The sequence below is a fragment of the Brachyhypopomus gauderio genome, unplaced genomic scaffold (genome assembly GCF_052324685.1).
Source record: "Brachyhypopomus gauderio isolate BG-103 unplaced genomic scaffold, BGAUD_0.2 sc259, whole genome shotgun sequence".
Classification (NCBI taxonomy): Eukaryota; Metazoa; Chordata; class Actinopteri; order Gymnotiformes; family Hypopomidae; genus Brachyhypopomus; species Brachyhypopomus gauderio.
Window position 1 is genome coordinate 58,720 of NW_027507080.1, and position 17,442 is coordinate 76,161.

At 38.6% G+C, this 17,442-nt stretch overlaps 2 protein-coding genes and 1 long non-coding RNA gene across 6 annotated transcripts in view; 2 read left to right on the forward strand and 1 right to left on the reverse strand.

The window, feature by feature from the left end:
• LOC143504319 (NACHT, LRR and PYD domains-containing protein 3-like) overlaps positions 1-4,467 on the reverse strand; it is a 37,861-nt gene extending 33,394 nt beyond the window's left edge. For 2 of the 4 annotated variants that reach the window (XM_076995855.1, XM_076995856.1), the window contains exon 1: positions 3,653-3,999. The gene's annotated coding sequence lies outside the window, so the exon portion shown is untranslated. Of the gene's footprint in view, positions 1-3,652; positions 4,000-4,259 lie in introns of those variants that run through there. The other 2 variants (XM_076995854.1, XM_076995853.1) reach the window with 2 other exon arrangements.
• An 868-nt stretch (positions 4,468-5,335) lies between these two features.
• LOC143504323 (uncharacterized) lies at positions 5,336-16,584 on the forward strand. Its single transcript, XR_013127535.1, has 3 exons — positions 5,336-5,381; positions 5,547-5,634; positions 16,265-16,584. It is a non-coding gene; the product is annotated as an uncharacterized LOC143504323 (long non-coding RNA).
• Positions 8,238-11,324, forward strand: LOC143504315 (zinc finger BED domain-containing protein 4-like). Its single transcript, XM_076995844.1, has 3 exons — positions 8,238-9,236; positions 10,512-10,828; positions 10,963-11,324. Exons 1-3 carry the CDS (start codon positions 8,329-8,331, stop codon positions 11,322-11,324), a joined length of 1,587 nt encoding a protein of 528 aa, XP_076851959.1. The 5' UTR covers positions 8,238-8,328.
• Positions 16,585-17,442: the final 858 nt, after the last annotated feature.

Below are 17,442 nucleotides of genomic sequence, written 5' to 3' on the forward strand. Positions count from 1 at the left end.
CTTTTTCACTAAATATTTGTAATCAAAGTAAAAAAGAAAATAAAATATAAATCAATATTTTATTTCTTGAACTCAAGATACTAAGTAGAATTAATGGGTAAAGTGATTAGGATAACAAGTACAGAAAAGATCAATCATTGTACCCTTGATGCAAACCAACTTTATATTTTAAGTAATACTGACTTACATTTTCATTGCACATTACTTACATTTTTTAGTAAACTCAACTTATCCCTTTAGGCAAAACAACTTTATGTTTTAAGTAATACCAACTTAAGTTTTCATTGTACATTACTTTTTAATAATTTAAAATAATAATTTTTAAGGCAACCGGTTTACTCATAGTTTTTTAAGTAAACTCAACTTATCCGGGCTTACAGTGCAGGACCCATTTTGGGATGGGGGGCAGGGGCGTTGCCTGGGGTGGGCTTCCGGGGCTTCAGCCCCGAATGATTATCCAGTAGCCCCGAACCTTTTCGCTCAGCTGTATTATTAATGAGGAGGCCAGTGCTGCTGTGAGAATAGGAAATCTCTTAACGCCAATCACAGTGCCGCTTCAAGGATAAAGTTCCGCCTTTCAGGAGAAACAGCCAATCAGCTTGCTGGTTTTGCGGGCGCGGAGGAGAGCCCACCCCCACCCCCGTGGGGGAGCGCACATGCGCTCTAGCCATTTTTGGCAGCAGGTTGCAGGTAGCTGACGGTGAATGAAAATGTATATACGGCGTTTTTTCAAGGAGAAAGGTAACGGTAGTGAACTATGTAAACTGTGATGACATTGTGGAGAAAGGTAACGGTAGTGAACTATGTAAACTGTGATGACATTGTGGAGAAAGGTAACTATGTAAACTGTGATGACATTTTGGAGAAAGGTAACGGTAGTGAACTATGTAAACTGTGATGACATTGTTTGTGGAGCTATCTGATAGCTGGTTAAAAACACACGTCTCCGAATCAAAACACAGATCAAACCCACTGTGTGCTTAATAAAATGCAGCTTGTCACTAGTCAGCTTCGGAATTAGTTAGCTAACCTAGTTAGTTAACCGACATAGATAGTTAACCTAGATAGCTTAGGTAGTGAAGGTTTGAAGAAAAAAAAACTTATATAGCTAGTTATGTTATAGCTAGTTATAGTTATAGTTAGTATGTTCAACGTGCCCTGATGTACCTGATAAGCTAATAACTATTTCATTTTCAAATTGTGTTTAATAATTTAGGATTGTAGGACTGTAAGCTATAATGAATGAAATTCAATTTAGCTAATTAGTTAGCTAGAAGGTGGACGTTGTGGATAGCCAGAATTTAGTACAATACTTTATGATGGTAGTTTAAAGTAGGGGTGGGAATTGTTTACTATCTCACGATTCGATTCGATTCCGATTTTGGGGGCCACAATTCAATTTAAAAATCGATTTTCGATTCAAAACGATTTTCGATTCAAAAAACGATTTGATTTATAAAAATGTCTGCTTCAGTCTATAAAATCTGCATGATCTACTACAGTCTGCTTTGCAAGATAGAACGACAAATACAGAAAATTAAGTGTCTTTCACATTTAATTAACAAAAATTAAGTGCTTTGGTAAAATAAAATGGTTTTTGTTGTTACCAAAATTCTTGAGCTTCATTTTGCGAGCTGTCAGGGCTGGCTCGGATGCAGTTCCCCCAGCCGTCGCTAGGGGCACCAGAGTCAGTCCCAGACTAAACCGGTGTAACCGTTTAGCCAGTCTCTGCTTTCGCTGTGATTGCTTATTGTTTAATGGTGTCTCGCCACCTCTCTGTTATGCTTTCTCTTTACTTATTCGAGTATCTCATGCGTCGCTTTCTGACCCATCTCAAGTTTTCCCAATCCTGTATGTCTTTCTATCCGTTTTGCCTTTATTTTTGGGAACGGTTTTATTTTGCTGCAGCATTTTTTGTCAGTTACTTCTGCTGGTGTCCTTGGTTTCGTTTTCGCGTTGCATTTATCCGTGCTGTTTTTTAGTTACTGTTGTTGTTTTGTTTCTTCCTCCCGTCTCACTACGGTTGAGTGTTACTTTTCACACGTTGTATTTTCCGCATTGGTTTTTTGTTTCTATTTACTCCGTGCCCTCACGGTTTTGCTTTCTATTCTCTTGCACGTTGAGTCTTCCGTGTTGTTTTGTTTGTTCGTTCTGGATCGCTGTGCGCGTTTCCCTCTCGCTAATACATTTGACGAGTGTCAAACGTCTTGATCTTGCGAGCCAGCACTTGGGTCCATCCTTCTCTATATTATTTCTCACCCTTCTCTATATTAATGCTCCCGTGCTCACCGCGTTACACAAGCCTTGCACACAAGCTACATTGTGTCCAGTTCGGTCTTCCCCGGCATTCGGTAAAAACCAAAATGAACCCATAATTTTGCCTTAAATGAAGACCAGACAGGTTGAATATCTCTTTCCTCCATGTGTTTTGAAATTTTTCCGCGCATGAGTGTGTCCCAGAACATGCTGCGTAAAGTCTTGCGGAATTTTGTAATTACGTAACGCGAGACTTCACCACGACTTAGAATCGATTTTGGGACATTTAAAATCGATTCTGAATCGTAGTAAATGAGAATCGATTTTTGATATATGAATCGATTTTTTGGCACACCTCTAGTTTAAAGCAGTTTCTTAACCCTGGTCACTGCCCTAAAATTGTGTGTTTTCCACTGGAGCCAGCTGATCAGCTAATAAACAATCCTTTATTGAGTTTACACAGCACAGCATATCACAAAAAATAATTTACTTTTAATAGTTGAGGGTTAGGGTTTGTTGGAGTTTGTTCAAATCTCAAGTATTGTGGTGTAATTTATTTCCTAATACCACAGACAAGAAAGGGAGTACAGAAGAGGGAGAAAAGCAAAGTGACTTAGAACAACCTGAGGAATTTGAAGTGTTAGAGAGGACTAGAGAGGAGAACAGACAACAGGAGAGGAGAACAGACAACAGGAGAGGAGAGCAGACAACAGGAGAGGAGAACAGACAACAGGAGAGGAAAGAGGAGAGAACTGGAGAGGAGAGGAGATGGGAGAAGACAATACAAGTGGTATGGAAAACAATGTCTAATAAACACATTATTAATAAAATACACATGTTTTTAGTATGAAGACTAGCAAAATAATGCCAGATGTAGTTTGTTTTAGCACAGTCTTTTGTATTTAAAATATTGTTTCCAGCTTTATTTTAAGCATGCTTTCTTGAATTACTATTTAACAGGGTAGAAGAGAGGGTGGAGAGAGAGGAAATATGAAATGTGGAGAGACCTGAAATGAACTGATCAGGACTGGACTGATCTAAAGAAAGAACAGGTTAGGAGAAGAAAGACTGTGCAAAAACATACAGGATAGATAATAAGTAATTCTTAAAGAGTATTAATTGTGTAGACCCCTTAGCACTAATAACACAGGTAAACAAAAAAAAAAATTACTGGTGTCCAAAATATTTTAATGAATTTGGGGTATTTTTGGGGTGCTGATTCTGAATATGCTATCAGTTTTGCCAGATTGGCTCAAGTTTTTGAGATTTTTTGGTAAATTCGACGCATCATCTCATTAATTTCTTGGGATTAGTACTTGAACTGAGCAGTTCTCAATATAGTTTTTTGTTAATTAGTGTTCTAAAAGTTTGTTCATAGCTTGATTTTTGCACTAACTTTATGTTGTTGTCTGTTTTCCAGTGAAAAGCATGAACTCATCAAGAAGAAGTTGTCTTAACGATCCAGACACATTCTGTTACATTTGTGGTGAATATACACTGCAAAAACATAGAAGAAACATAACAGACTTCATAAAAAAAGTGTATTTGGCCTATTTTAAATAAAATAAAATAAAATAAAGTTAATGCGCGTGTAGCAAATTACGTCTTTTTTTTTACACATTTCACGAAAAATCTCAAAAACTTGAGCCAATCTGGAAAAACTGATGACATATTCAGAATCAGCACCCCAAAGTCACCCTAAATTCGTTGAAATATCTTTGGCCCCAAAAATGCTGTTGACCTGTGTAATTATTAATGTTTCTTTCAATAATTTGTTATGGACGTTAAATACAGACGTTTGGTGACCCTATTTAACCTCTACCCACTTTAGAATGTGCTCTGTCGTCTGTTTTCAATTCGGACATTTTGTCATCTTGCATTAAGACTCACAGACCTTTTTCGTATATTCAAACTGGTTTATGCCCCTTTATCGTTAAAACATTAAAACAATATATTTTGTACATAATGTAACATTTATAATATTTCTCCGTGTTAATACTCACCGTCGTATGTCAGTCTGATAAGGTTGCTGCTGGTAACATTCTTCTTGCTTACTTTCGGTTTAGTCTTGTCCCATCTGGCCTCACCCATCTCACCTTTACCTGTTTTACCTGTTTGTAGTGTTTTGATAAACTGCAGGGTTTAATTTGAGACAGATCCTGTCGGAACATGATCCGGGAACGGGAACTCTTTCATTTTGAAGGGTGCGGGAACTGTCTGCCTCGATCCGGTAACTTTCAAGCCTAACAATTATAAGTTATGAAGAAATCTGTCTGCGTTGAACCAATTAATTGAACTAATAAATCTATAAAAGACATTTTTTAAACACAAGATTCACATTCAGGCTTCCTAAATCACATAAGAGCTCTCCCTTTTAGCGATGCCTTTCCACGTCTCCCCCATAAAGCATCCGCCCACCCCTCACACGGCCCTAGTCCAAATGGGCATTTTTATTATTATACACAAAAATATAATAAAACAACACAAATAAATTGCAAATCAGTTGTACAATTTATGTGGGTCATTAATAAAAAAATATAATTATTTATTACAATAAAAAATAGAAATGGTTGATGGGACATATTTTGTGTTATCAGACAAAGCCGCCAATTTGTCAAAATAAAAGCGATCAATATGTCGAAAAGACAGTCAAACTTGCTTTCCTTTTTTAACAAAAAAAGCATCTGATCGTACTACTAAACAACCGAGACTTGAAGCAAATGAAGGCAGCGGCAGTCAAGTACTCCTGCAGGCTGGATCAGCTCCAAATAACTGCGGTCAAGCCAGCCCCCACTTCAAAAATCTTGGTCAAGCCAGCCCCCGGAAAATTTGCGAAGTTGCGCGTATACCAGACTATTTCATCATAAATGAAATACAGTTTTATTCATGATTTATTAGTTCTGAAATAACTGATTCACTTGTTTATTTATTGTTTTTTGTTTTTTTTTTACTCATTCTGTACACCATTTACCTTTAAATGTGGAATCACAGGCCGCATCACCCATTACCGTAATCTATTGTATACGCGCAACTTCGCAAATTTTCTGGGGGCTGGCTTGACCAAATTTTTGAAGTGAGGGCTGGCTTGACCGCAGTTCCAAATAGGAGGACTAAACTCCAAACAGGTCGACCTTAACTCCAAATGGGTTTCTCTTAAATCCGTTGTTATTGATCATATTCAGTCTTCTCTTAAATCCGTTGTTATTGGTCATATTCAGTCTTCTCTTAAATCCGTTGTTATTGGTCATATTCAGCCTTCTCTTAAATCCGTTGTTATTGGTCATATTCAGATTTGGAGGTTTTTGCGGTACGACTTGTGGCAGGATATTGTATTCCGACAGTTGTTTGCAAGTCATTTGCTTGCCGGACAAGATGGTCGTAAGTAAAACAAATGTCTCCAAAGTTTAATGTATTTTTCATTGCTGTGTATGTCTTTGTTTTTGTCACATACAGTTAATTGTTGCATTTAGTTAATAATATTGTACAAGCCACGTTGCGGTGTTCGCTAAGATGAAATGGTAATGTTAGCCTTGTTTGTTTACATGTTAAACGTATGAGTATGGAGTGATTTTTGTTTCAAAAGTTTTACAGAAGCAAAAGTAAATCTGCAGGCAAAATTCTTAGCATCAAGACCAGAAAGTATATGTTATGAATGCAAAACAGAAAAAAATATATCAAAAGTATATTTTTTAAATATAATTGGTTATTTGAAACTTATTTTCGTTTGCATTTTGACAAGTTTTTTGTTCCATTGTTTTAGTTTTTTTGGATTTTCCCAGTAAGGTCTTTTGCTTCTGGAATCTCTCTTTGCTTCTGCTTCGTTTTTTGCTTTTGACTTTTGGAACACATTTCACGTGTGGGAGGGGCTTAGACGAAGGCGTTCCTCTGCAATCTCCATTGGTCACTGATTCTGGACTGACACAGAGCTCTGAAACCGCCTCTGGGACCAAGCCACGCCCACCCCACCAGCTTCCCAGCGTTTTCAAACGTGGCGGAACGCGGTGGTTCTGTTTCACAGCAGCATGTAAACTGAGTTTTACCATTAAAGTTTATACAAAGGTTATAATTAATTGCTAAATGTTCTGTAGATATTACAAATGTACACTGTATAATAACTACATTAAGCATGACGGTTAATATTTAGCGGTCACGTCTGGCCCCGCCCCCTTTCTAGTATCCCATGTCCAAACTATACCTTCAGGGATCATTGTCGTTTCTTTAGCTCCGAGTTGGATGTGCACGGTATTCAAGCCTTATCTGTCTTTCATAGTTGTGATTAGCTTAGTGTTTATGTATGGTTAAAGTCTCTGTTCCATTTTCAGGTTCGTAGTGTTTTAGGTTTTCAGTTCATGTTTGGTGTCTGTGTTCTCAAACGTGGTTTGTTACGGGTTTGTAAGAGTTATGGTTTAATGTCATTGTCGTTTGCGTAGTTCTTGCTCTGTCTGTAGTCCATGTCTGGCCTGTGTAGGTTCACTGTGCTTATGCTTGGTTACGTGTTCTTGTCGTTAGCCTATTGACAGTGCATGTATGTTCAGATGGTCTTCATGTTCATGTGTCGGTACTTGCTTCCCGTGTGTTTGTTCCTGTCAGTGTATGTAACCATTAGTTGTACTCTTGATTGTTCTAGTTTTGTGTCCTTGTCATTTCCGCTGCCTTAGAGTGTAAGTGTGCGTTCTCTGTTCATCATGCCTCGTCGTTCGCGTTCCACTTGCGTGTCCTCAGTCAATGTAGAATATGAAATAAACCCTAATGAGATTGTAGCTCTGTTTCACATTTGTGTCTGCCCCTTGATTGCCAGTGGTGGACAGTAACGAAGTAAATGTAATTCGTTACTGTACTTAAGTAACATTTCCATGTATCTGTACTTTACTCAAGTACTTTTATTTGGTAAGACTTTATACTTATACTTCACTACATTTCAAAGCGAAAATTTTTACTTTTCACTTCGTTACATTTACACAAACATCTCGTTCCTTTTCTATTTTTAAATCAACGCTTAATAAAATACCGAAAGGTTAATGTGTACCGTGTCACAGACTATAACCAATCAGCGCTCAGATTTGTACGTTAATTTGTACGTAGATCGGACATGGCTGCAGCGGATGACTTTCCCCAACACCCCTGGCCTTATTTAGCCGAATTATTTGAATTCATAGAAGAAAAAAATAATTCATATTCCTTCAAGTGTCTCCTATGCCTTCCAAAAAACACTTCGCTGTCATCATTCAACAATTCGCCATCAAATTTGAAAAAACACATCGAGGTAAGTTCGCCATTAGATGAGTACTACCAACAGGGTGGTTTATATACCCCGGTTAATTATATCACATAGAAATACACTACATTTAATAGATGCTTTTATCCAAAGCAGTGTGCTAGTACCAGAGACCGTATACCGTCACTGGCTAGTACCCAAATTGCAATCTGTGGAGATGCTAAGCAGTTTAACACAGGAGACTCCAACATCAAACGTTAAAGCCGGGGGGACACGCGATTTTGGCCAAGCGAAGCGAACATCGCAATTCATTCCTATGAGGGAGGCGAAGGCAAGCAAAAATAAAATAGAATATAAAAATTATTATTATTAAAATTACGATTATATTAATTATATTACTTATTCGGCCAAGTTTAATATTATGAGTTCAGTTGGTTGGGCTGCACACAGTTCTAGTTCTAGGTGCTAGAGCTTCTAGCTTCCCTGTCCCGCCATGTGGTAGACAACGTATAACCTCAGAAAAAGTCCCCCAAGCTAGGACTGAAGTGACCGGTTCGAAATTATTGTTCTGTTTGGTGGTGAATTTTGTTTTCATATTAAATGGTTTGTCTACTTGTCTACCTTCCTAGTGTGAATTATTAATATGGATAAAGTTTGGAAATGACTGTCGTGTGGTTCTTATCATTCTTTTTTTTTTTCCTCAGAGAAAACATGCAAGTCAATTACCCAGATACCTGTCCATGACAGCCCCACGGAAGAGAAAAGCCAAAACAGAAGATGCTTCATCATCTAGGCCTACAAAGCAACTGAAATTAGTTGAAACAGTAGCTAATCGAAAAAGTGTGGACCAAGCTGTGATGAATTTCGTGATTCAGAGTCTCCAGCCCTTCAGCGTGGTGGACCAGCCATCCTTTCAGGAGCTTCTGAAAGATCTTCAGCCCAATGCCCCTCTAATGTCAAGAACAACGTTGCGAAGAAGGATTGATGACGCCGCACTTGACATGAAGAGGAACATCAAAGAAGCAATGTCCACAGTCAGTGTCATTGCTACAACAACAGACTGTTGGAGCACAAGGCGAAGGGGTTTTTTAGGAGTGACTGCCCACTGGCTGGACCCCAGTACCCTGGAGAGATGCTCTGTTGCACTTGCATGCAGACAACTGAAAGGCTCACACACTTTTGATGTCCTGGGAAGTTCACTAAATGAGATCCACTCTGAATTTGGCATACAACACAAAATTGTCAGAACAACGACAGATAATGGTTCAAATTTTTTGAAGGCATTCCGAATGTATGGAGAACAGGATGAAAACAACAATGCCACTGTTTCAGATGAGTCTGAAGATGATGGGGAGGAGATGGGTGATGAAGACCAACATTTGGAAGGTGAAGTGGATTTTGTCGACGCCACAGCCATCTTAAATGAAGATGACGGCCTGCAATTTCAGCTCCCAAAACATCACAGATGCGCCTGCCACCTGCTAAATCTGGTCTCCACAGTGGATGCCGAAAAGGCAACTTCAAATGATTCGTACAAACGGCTGTCAAGATCAACATTTTCAAAATGTTATGCACTGTGGAATAAGTGCGGACGAGCTACAACTGCTGCAGAGATGGTGGAAGATGTGTGCAAAATTCAGCTAATTCGTCCCAATGCAACAAGGTGGAATTCATTGCTTCTTGCAGTCGAGAGAATCCTGCGCATTGTGAAAGATCAGGGAGAGGGAGCTCTGAGGACCCTATTCACTGCACTCAAGTTGCCCATGTAAGTACTATTTTTGGACATTCTGCATGCTTTCTCTGATTCAAATGTATTTTTGTTTGTGAAATTCTTCATAATCTGTAAGAATTGTGCTACACCAGTAAAGTTATTACTAGGGATGCACCGAAATGAAAATTCTTAGCCGAAACCGAAAACCGAAAATGAGAAAACCAAGGCCGAAAGCCGAAAACCGAAACACCGAAATACATTATGCCAATTATTAGTAACATTGGATTTATGGCTAACCTCACTAAAATCAAAGCATTGCTATTCAAAGAATAAATCAACTACAAAATTTGATTTGAAAATATGTATTTAGCACTGACATTACAGTAATGCATATTATAAAATAAAATTAGTGGTGGGCCGTTAAAGGTGATAACGCTGACAATGGCCGACCACTGATTAAATTTAACTCGCTTCCAGACCGTTTTTATCTGAGAGGAGAAGAGTTAAATTTAATTATAACTGACTGACCTGAAAGATAAATATAAATTCTTTCATAAAAACGTGACGTGAGTTGCAACAACATTAAATAGCTCAGGTAAACACGCTTCTGAGAAATGTCGTCTGCTCAGCAAAACATAACGGGGCTCAATGTTCTCTATTAGCCTACGAAATCCCTACGACAGAGAACGGCTGATCGTCTAAGGCAACGAGTTCCATAATTTTTGGTGTAATGTCCTTTTCCTTGGCGCCATCACTGGAAAACTTTTTTGCTAGCTTTATCCAAATAAACACGTGCAGGCGATTTTTGCTTGCGTCATCACAACACATTGTTTCGGCTGTGTTGTTTCGGTGATGAAAGTATTTCGGCCGAAAACCGAAAATGCTAATTTAAGCCATTTCGGCCGAAAATTTTCGGTGGCCGAATTTTCGGTGCATCCCTATTATAAACATTATTACAGATTTGAAGCCCACAAGAAAGACATCACATACTACATCTATACATAACATTACAGTATAATAGACATATATTTTTAAAGGAAGGCTGATATGCACTCATACCAGTGTTCCCCTGATCATAGACGAATAAGCTTCTGAGCATTAGGCTCATTTGTAGAGCGGTCCAGCCTGCTCATGAATGAAATGAAATGGTTAAATTTGGAGTATGTATCAATCCCAACATTGCATGGAGATAATCTATGATTCTATGATGGGCCTAAATGTTGTAACTCATGCATACAGCCCAGTACTTTGAGACACACACACACACACACACACACACACAGTTAAACATGTGACCCCATTAATTGATGTTTTGTCGTTGTCTTTTAGGTTGAGCTCAGTTGAAATAGCCTTTCTGGAGGAGTATGCCAGAACCATGGGACCAATGAGCAAAGCCCTCAACATTCTTCAAGGAGAAAGTAATGTTCAGATGGGATGGCTCCTGCCTACTTTGACGCTCCTCATCACAAAGCTCAACAAAATCCGCATCACTAGCAGATACTGCAAGCCATTGGTGGATGCCGTTCAAGAGGGCCTGCAGCACCGCTTTGCAGACATGCTTGTGGAACCTGAATTCATTGCTGCTGCCATCCTTGTCCCAAAGTTTAAGACATCGTGGACGTGTGACGAAGACCTCATACAACGAGGCAAGTCAACATTTAATTATCCTTTTTTATGCCAGAAAAGGAGTAATGTTAACTAGTCTCATGCACGCACACACGCACGCACACACACGCACACAAATTAATAATCTAATTATTTATTGACATGTCTATTTCAGGCATGGATTACATCAAGGGCCATCTGGAAGAAGACTCTGCCCACCTGTCCCCAGCTAATGGTTCCAGTGAATCGGATGATGAGGACTTCTTTGCTAGCTTCAAGAAGTCTGCTGGTCAAGAAGGTGTGAAGCAATTGGAGGGTTACCTTGCCTCAAAGATTGACCACAAGGATGTACTGAAGTCGTACCCTGCTGTATGCAAGCTGTCTTTGAAGCTTAACACGGCCTTGCCTGCATCAGCAGCGTGTGAGCGCCTGTTCAGTACAGCAGGGCTCATTTTCAGTCCTAGGCGAGCACGGCTAGATGCAAAAAATTTTGAAAACCAGCTCTTACTGAAGAGGAACAGAAAGTTTTTGAGTTGAGTTTGGTCAATTTCTATGTAGCCATGTAAGTACACCCCTCACATTTTTGCAGATTTGTAAGTCTATCTTTTCATGGGACAACATGGCTGTATTAGTGAAATTTCTGTAAAAAATTAATTGAAGCGGTTATATAAGTTGCATGATGGCTGTTAACTTTAATGTTGTCCCATAAAAAGATAAACTTACAAATCTGCAGAAATGTAAGGGGTGGGTGTACTTCTGTGACACACTGTATGCAGCCCATCCATCCACATATTCAGTTTACCCAAACATGCCTACAACCCTTACACACACACACACACACACACACACACACACACACACACACACACTTATAAGTGTTGTGTTATTGTGATGGTGTTTTGTTATTATTAGTTTTTTGACAACTGAAATAAATGAAAAACAAAATAATGAAACTTGAATGAATGCTTTTTTTTTGTTGCTCCAAAAGCACTTGGTCTTACTTAAATATAATATAGTTTTGAGTATTTTGTGTTTGCTAGGCAAATGTAAGGCACTGTTTCATTGTTCACTTGTTGGTCGAGTAGGCCTAGGGGTTTTGATATTACGCTAAGAAAATAAAGTTTTTACTTTTACTTTTAATACTTAAGTATTTTTGAAGGCAGATACTTTTGTACTTTTACTCAAGTAAAAATTTGAGGTCAATACTTTTACTTTTACTTGAGTAATATTCAATGCAAGGTAACTGTACTTTTACTCAAGTACATAGTTGGTGTACTTCGTCCACCACTGTTGATTGCGCAACAGCTAAATCGTCACCAGCGTGAGCTTTTTAAAATTTCAGTGAACTGGATGGAGAGAAAACACTGATGTGTGGAAGAAATATGAGTATTTGCAATATCTACAGACCATTTAGCAATTAATTATAAACTTTAATGGTAAAACTCAGTTTACATGCTGCTGTGAAACAGAACCCACGCGTTCCACCATGTTTGAAAAAGCTGGGAAGCTGGTGGGGTGGGCGTGGCTTGGTCCCAGAGGTGGTTTCAGAGCTCTGTGTCAGTCCGGAATCAGTGACCAATGGAGATTGCAGAGGAACGCCTCCATCTAAGCCCCTCCCACACATGAAATGTGTTCCAAAAGTCAAAAGCAAAAAACGAAGCAGAAGCAAGGAGAGATTCCAGAAGCAAAAGACCTTACTGGGAAAATCCAAAAAAACTAAAACAATGGAACCAAAAACTTGTCAAAATGCAAACGAAAATAAGCTTCAAATAACCAATTATATTAAAAATATATACTTTTGATATATTTTTTTCTGTTTTGCATTCATAACATATACTTTCTGCTCTTGATGCTAAGAATTTTGCCTGCAGATTTACTTTTGCTTCTGTAGAACTTTTGAAACAAAAATCACTCCTTATATGAGCGGTTTAGGTTAATGTCGATGTGTGCATGTTTGTTTTCTTATCTACAGAGTCACGCGAGTATTACAAAAACAACTGAAAGTCTTGTGTTGGATGGGCAGTGCAGTAAATGTTCTCTCTATCACTGTCTCTATCACATTCTCAATAAAATGTTCTTGGTATACAGTTGACAATGCGTTTGTTGACTAAAGTCTATAAATCATAAATCATATTGGTTTCTGATGCATACAAATACCCATTGATCACGAGATGAGTTAATTACTTAATTAAATGAATTTAAAGTTAGTATTCTTCCTCCTGAAGACGGTGTTGTGAACGACTCAGTTCCTCCAATTCATGTTTCTTGTGCTCGCGGGCGCACGCGTTCACAAAAAAATCCAGCGAGCGACAGATCCCTGAAACTACGGAAGCCGAAACACAAGAAGATGCAGTTTATTACGAAATCTGCTTTGACAAAGAAAGATTTATGCGGGTATTCCCTTATTATAATTTTGACTATTGCAACCAAAAAGCTAACGGCATGATTTGCGTGTTTTACTGACAACAACAAACATGTTAAAGCGACACGTATGGATTTTAATATTGGTAAACGTTAGCCAATTTAAGTGAATGAAACGTTTACGCGCGGCTATGTAATATTACTCCGAGATTATTCTCATAAAGGTAAACACACGTCATTATTTCGGTTTTATTAAGTTCATAATACACGAGGTTCTGTAGGGGGGACAATTTATTTACTGATCATTTAAACAAACTTTGATTCATTTAAATGGTACTTCAGACTGGTAGAACTGAACTCCTACAATAAACTAATTCCGCATTGCATAAGGTGCAAACAACTTTAGTCTTGTCAATGTCTCCATTAGGAAGCTTCTTAAAAATGAATTTTCCATGAAGCAAACCTGGCAGCTTCGTGGCTGCATCCATGTAAGCACACGTGCGATTTGTTTTGGGTTAGTCTTTGTAATTCACAGGTTTGAAAACAGTAGGGGGTTCTCGCCCCCTACTGTGCAATTTGGTGAGGAATACACTCGAGCTAAACTATCAAGGTGAAAGTCATCACAGTTTGCTTACCTATTTTGACCCAGCTCCCAACCCAACTTTAAGAAGAGATTAATGGCAATATTTTATATCGCCCAATAAGAGTATCACATTATCGAACGCCCATATGTAGGACTACTGAAAAATATTTATCTAGATCACAGTCCGGTGGAACTTCAAGACAATAAACAGTTCTGTTTGTCCGCTGTTTGTCCGCAGTCACCTTCTCCGTGTCAGTAAGTCTACATTTCCGGAGTGACTGAAGTTCAAAGTTGTGAATGTCTGGCAGATTTAAAACAACACCACGCTCACTTTAGCTTACATCGGTAATCTAAATAGCACAATTACAGCTTATGAGAGAGGACGGAGTGAAATGGTCTTGAAGATCTTTAGTTTAATGTTTATGCGCTTTAAGATGCTTGTCTACGCTTTCATTTCTCCATTTTGTCACAGATCGTTTCGTACACATTCAGACTGGATTACGTCCTTTGTCGTTAGAATATTAAAACAGCATATTTTGTAGGGGAGACTGGGTATGGTTGTAACATGGGGAGAGTTGTAACTCCATCAGTTCCACCTATAAGTTTGGAGTCATATGGTCATTCCAGTATTTACCCAATTCCTCCCTGGTCCCACATGGTGAATATCAAGGCTGTAAACACACACATGCAGATTCCATAGAGAAAAAACAGATTTTGAGGTGAGAAAGTACATTTCTGAATCAAGACTATATATTTTTTAGTATGTATACTATTGCAGATAAAACCATATGAATTATATTATATAAAAAAACTGTAGTTTCTCCGGTAAATTGTGATGCATTTTTCCCCTGTTCATTTCAAATCACCTTGCTAATACAGCTAGTTAAACACTGGCTGACAGGGGTGGGGATGGTTGTAACACAGCTTTAAAACGTGTTACAGCCATCACCTTACATACAACTAAGAAAACTTTATTGATTTTTAATAATTTTAAAGAAATACTGACAGTGGTGTATGGAGAAGATTCAGTGCCAAATTGAAAAGTAATCCCTACTAGGCAAAAATGGAAATGCAATCCACAAAATGCATTGCTTTTCCATACAAACATGCAGAATACGTGCCAAAATGAAATGCAAAAGCACTATTACATAACATTTCAATGCACTTTATCTCTTTATTGAAAAACAATACACAAGAATTTGCATTCAAAACCAAAACGCTGAATTTGTGCCAGAATTGAATATAATACAGCTCGAAATGTAATCACGGCACAGAGGTATTGCATTTCACCATACGGTATTTCTGACATAAATGTCTCCTTTAAATGTAATGATCACGAGATTGATTTAAACACTGATGTGATGAAAACATGCCACAATGAAAAGTAAAAGCTCCAGTGTGTGTGGATTTGTATTTAAAGAAAGAAACGCTGAATTCGTGCCAGAAGCTACCTTGAAATGCAATCGACTGAACGTCATTGTATTCCACTGTGTCTCAGCGCTGTATTCGTGCCAGAATGAAATCTAATCACTGTCCAATAGGAACGCTCGCCTGAATTTGGGGGCGGGGCTTAGACTCCAGTCAGAAGCAATCGCTCGTAGTTGGACTTGAAAGCAGCAGAAATGTCTTTTCACTACAGAATAAAAGAGGAAATAAACAGTCTAATTGTACAAATTGAGGCTGGTGCAGTTACAGATGACTACGTGCTTAACTTAATTAGGCTGAAGGTGCTGGAAAATATTGAAAATGGACTGCTACCCGTATTTTCCAGATTATAAAATCGCTACTTATTCCCTCGCGCTTTGAACCATGCGATTTATAATGATGAGATGTGGCTTTTCTGTAGATGTTTCTTCACCCGTCAGGGGTGGAACAGACAGTTAATCAGGTGGTAGGACAAAGTTGTAAATCAAAGAAGAAAGTGCTCATTTTCATTTATCATATGCAAGCAGCAGGCATGACGGAGAATTTTTTTCAAACGAACATGTTGTGCCAAATTCCAACTCCCCTCATTTGCACACGCATAAAGATGCTAAGAATGATATTTGGGAGTTACAGTGATTATAACTTAGTTCATTGAGCACTCTAGTTTTGTCCTAACTAGATATTTAGACATAATACTGCTGTAATACTGCAAAGTTGTGTTCAGAGGTGAACTTCGTATAGCCAGTGTGTATTTTATTTAAAATAATTAACACCCTTGAGCCAGTGTGGCTTTGGACATAGATAATTCCGTGCCGTTTGCTGTGATGGATAATTAAAGTGTTATGTATTGGTTAAACTTACATTGTTGTTACATTAGTCATCCTGTAGATGGCACTAGCATTATGTTAGTTCAGGTGAGCATTTCAATAAAAGCGTACAGTTCCAATGTACCTCCATGCGTGCGTGAGTCACATTATTGAATGTAGACTTTGCATAATGTTTTTCCATATGTTATCTTAATGAACAATGACATAACATATTTGGCGACGAGGTGTCCTGTATATGTCCTCATACAGAGCTAATTTTCCCTGTTTCATTTCTCCACAAGGCTGCCCGCCTGCTTGAGGAATAATGAGATGAGGAGACCAGCGATCCATCCTGAGCCAGCCACCTCCTGCCTAACCGGATGCATACATCATGATGGACATTATTACATATTTTTCCTTTTCTTTCTCTTCTTTCTGTCTAAATTGTTGTTGTTGTTGTCATGGTGACCGGTGTCGGCCAGAGGAGGATGGGTTCCCCCCCTGAGTCTTGGTTCCTCTCAAGGTTTCTTCCTCATGCAAAAAAACTAGGGAGTTTTTCCTTGCCACTGTCGCCCTTGGCTTGCTCACTGGGGGCTAGGACTCGGCACTTGTAAAGCTGCTTTGTGACAACAACTGTTGTAAAAAGTGCTATATAAATAAAATTTGATTGATTGATTGATTGATGTGTTTGAATTGCTTTTGGACCCGACTGGGTGAGTGACCTGCCTCAAAAAATTTTATTTTTTTTTTTAAGGGAAAATTAAAAAGCAATTAGCATGGCTGCTACGATTGGCCACATTGAGGTTTTTGATGAAAATATGGAACAATGGACCACTTACACTGAAAGATTTGAACATTTTGTGGAGGCAAATGGCATCGAGAGTGCAAAGAAAGTGCCTGTTCTACTCAGTGTAATGGGTTGTAAGACATACGGTCTGCTGCGTAGCTTAGTTGCACCGGATAAGCCAGGTGACAAAAGTTACGACGAAATAAAAACAGTATTACAGCAGCATTTTTCTCCTAAACCTCTGGTAATTGCAGAAAGATTTCGCTTCCACAAACGGAATCAAGAGGTGGGTGAGACCATTTGCCAGTATGTAGCAGTGCTTAAAAAATTGTCTGAGCATTGTGAGTTTGGCGATCAGCTGGAAGATGCACTCCGAGACAGATTTGTTTGTGGATTGAAGAGTGAAGCTATGCAAAAATGACTGCTCACGGAGGCTACACTCACATTTAAAAAAGCAGTTGAAATAGCAGCATCCATGGAGACAGCGAGAGTCACAGCAGCTCAGTGGATCACTGAAGGTAAATGCTATCTCACTCTCATCAAGCAAAGTCCCAAATAAATGTAAACGATGTGAAAAAATAAATCACAACGATGATGAGTGTTGGTTCAAGGATAAGAATTGCAATTCATGTGGAAAAAGGGGACACATAAGTCGTGTTTGCAGATCTAAAAAGACGTCAATTAACCTATTAT

What these genes read in the sequence shown, in the direction of transcription:
- LOC143504315 (XM_076995844.1), top strand. Translation starts at nt 8,329, where the DNA reads ATGAATTTCGTGATTCAGAGTCTCCAGCCCTTCAGCGTGGTGGACCAG. An exon ending in ACTGCACTCAAGTTGCCCAT is followed by an intron (nt 9,237 to 10,511) that starts GTAAGTACTATT and finishes GTTGTCTTTTAG; the next exon opens with GTTGAGCTCAGTTGAAATAG. An exon ending in CGAAGACCTCATACAACGAG is followed by an intron (nt 10,829 to 10,962) that starts GCAAGTCAACAT and finishes TGTCTATTTCAG; the next exon opens with GCATGGATTACATCAAGGGC.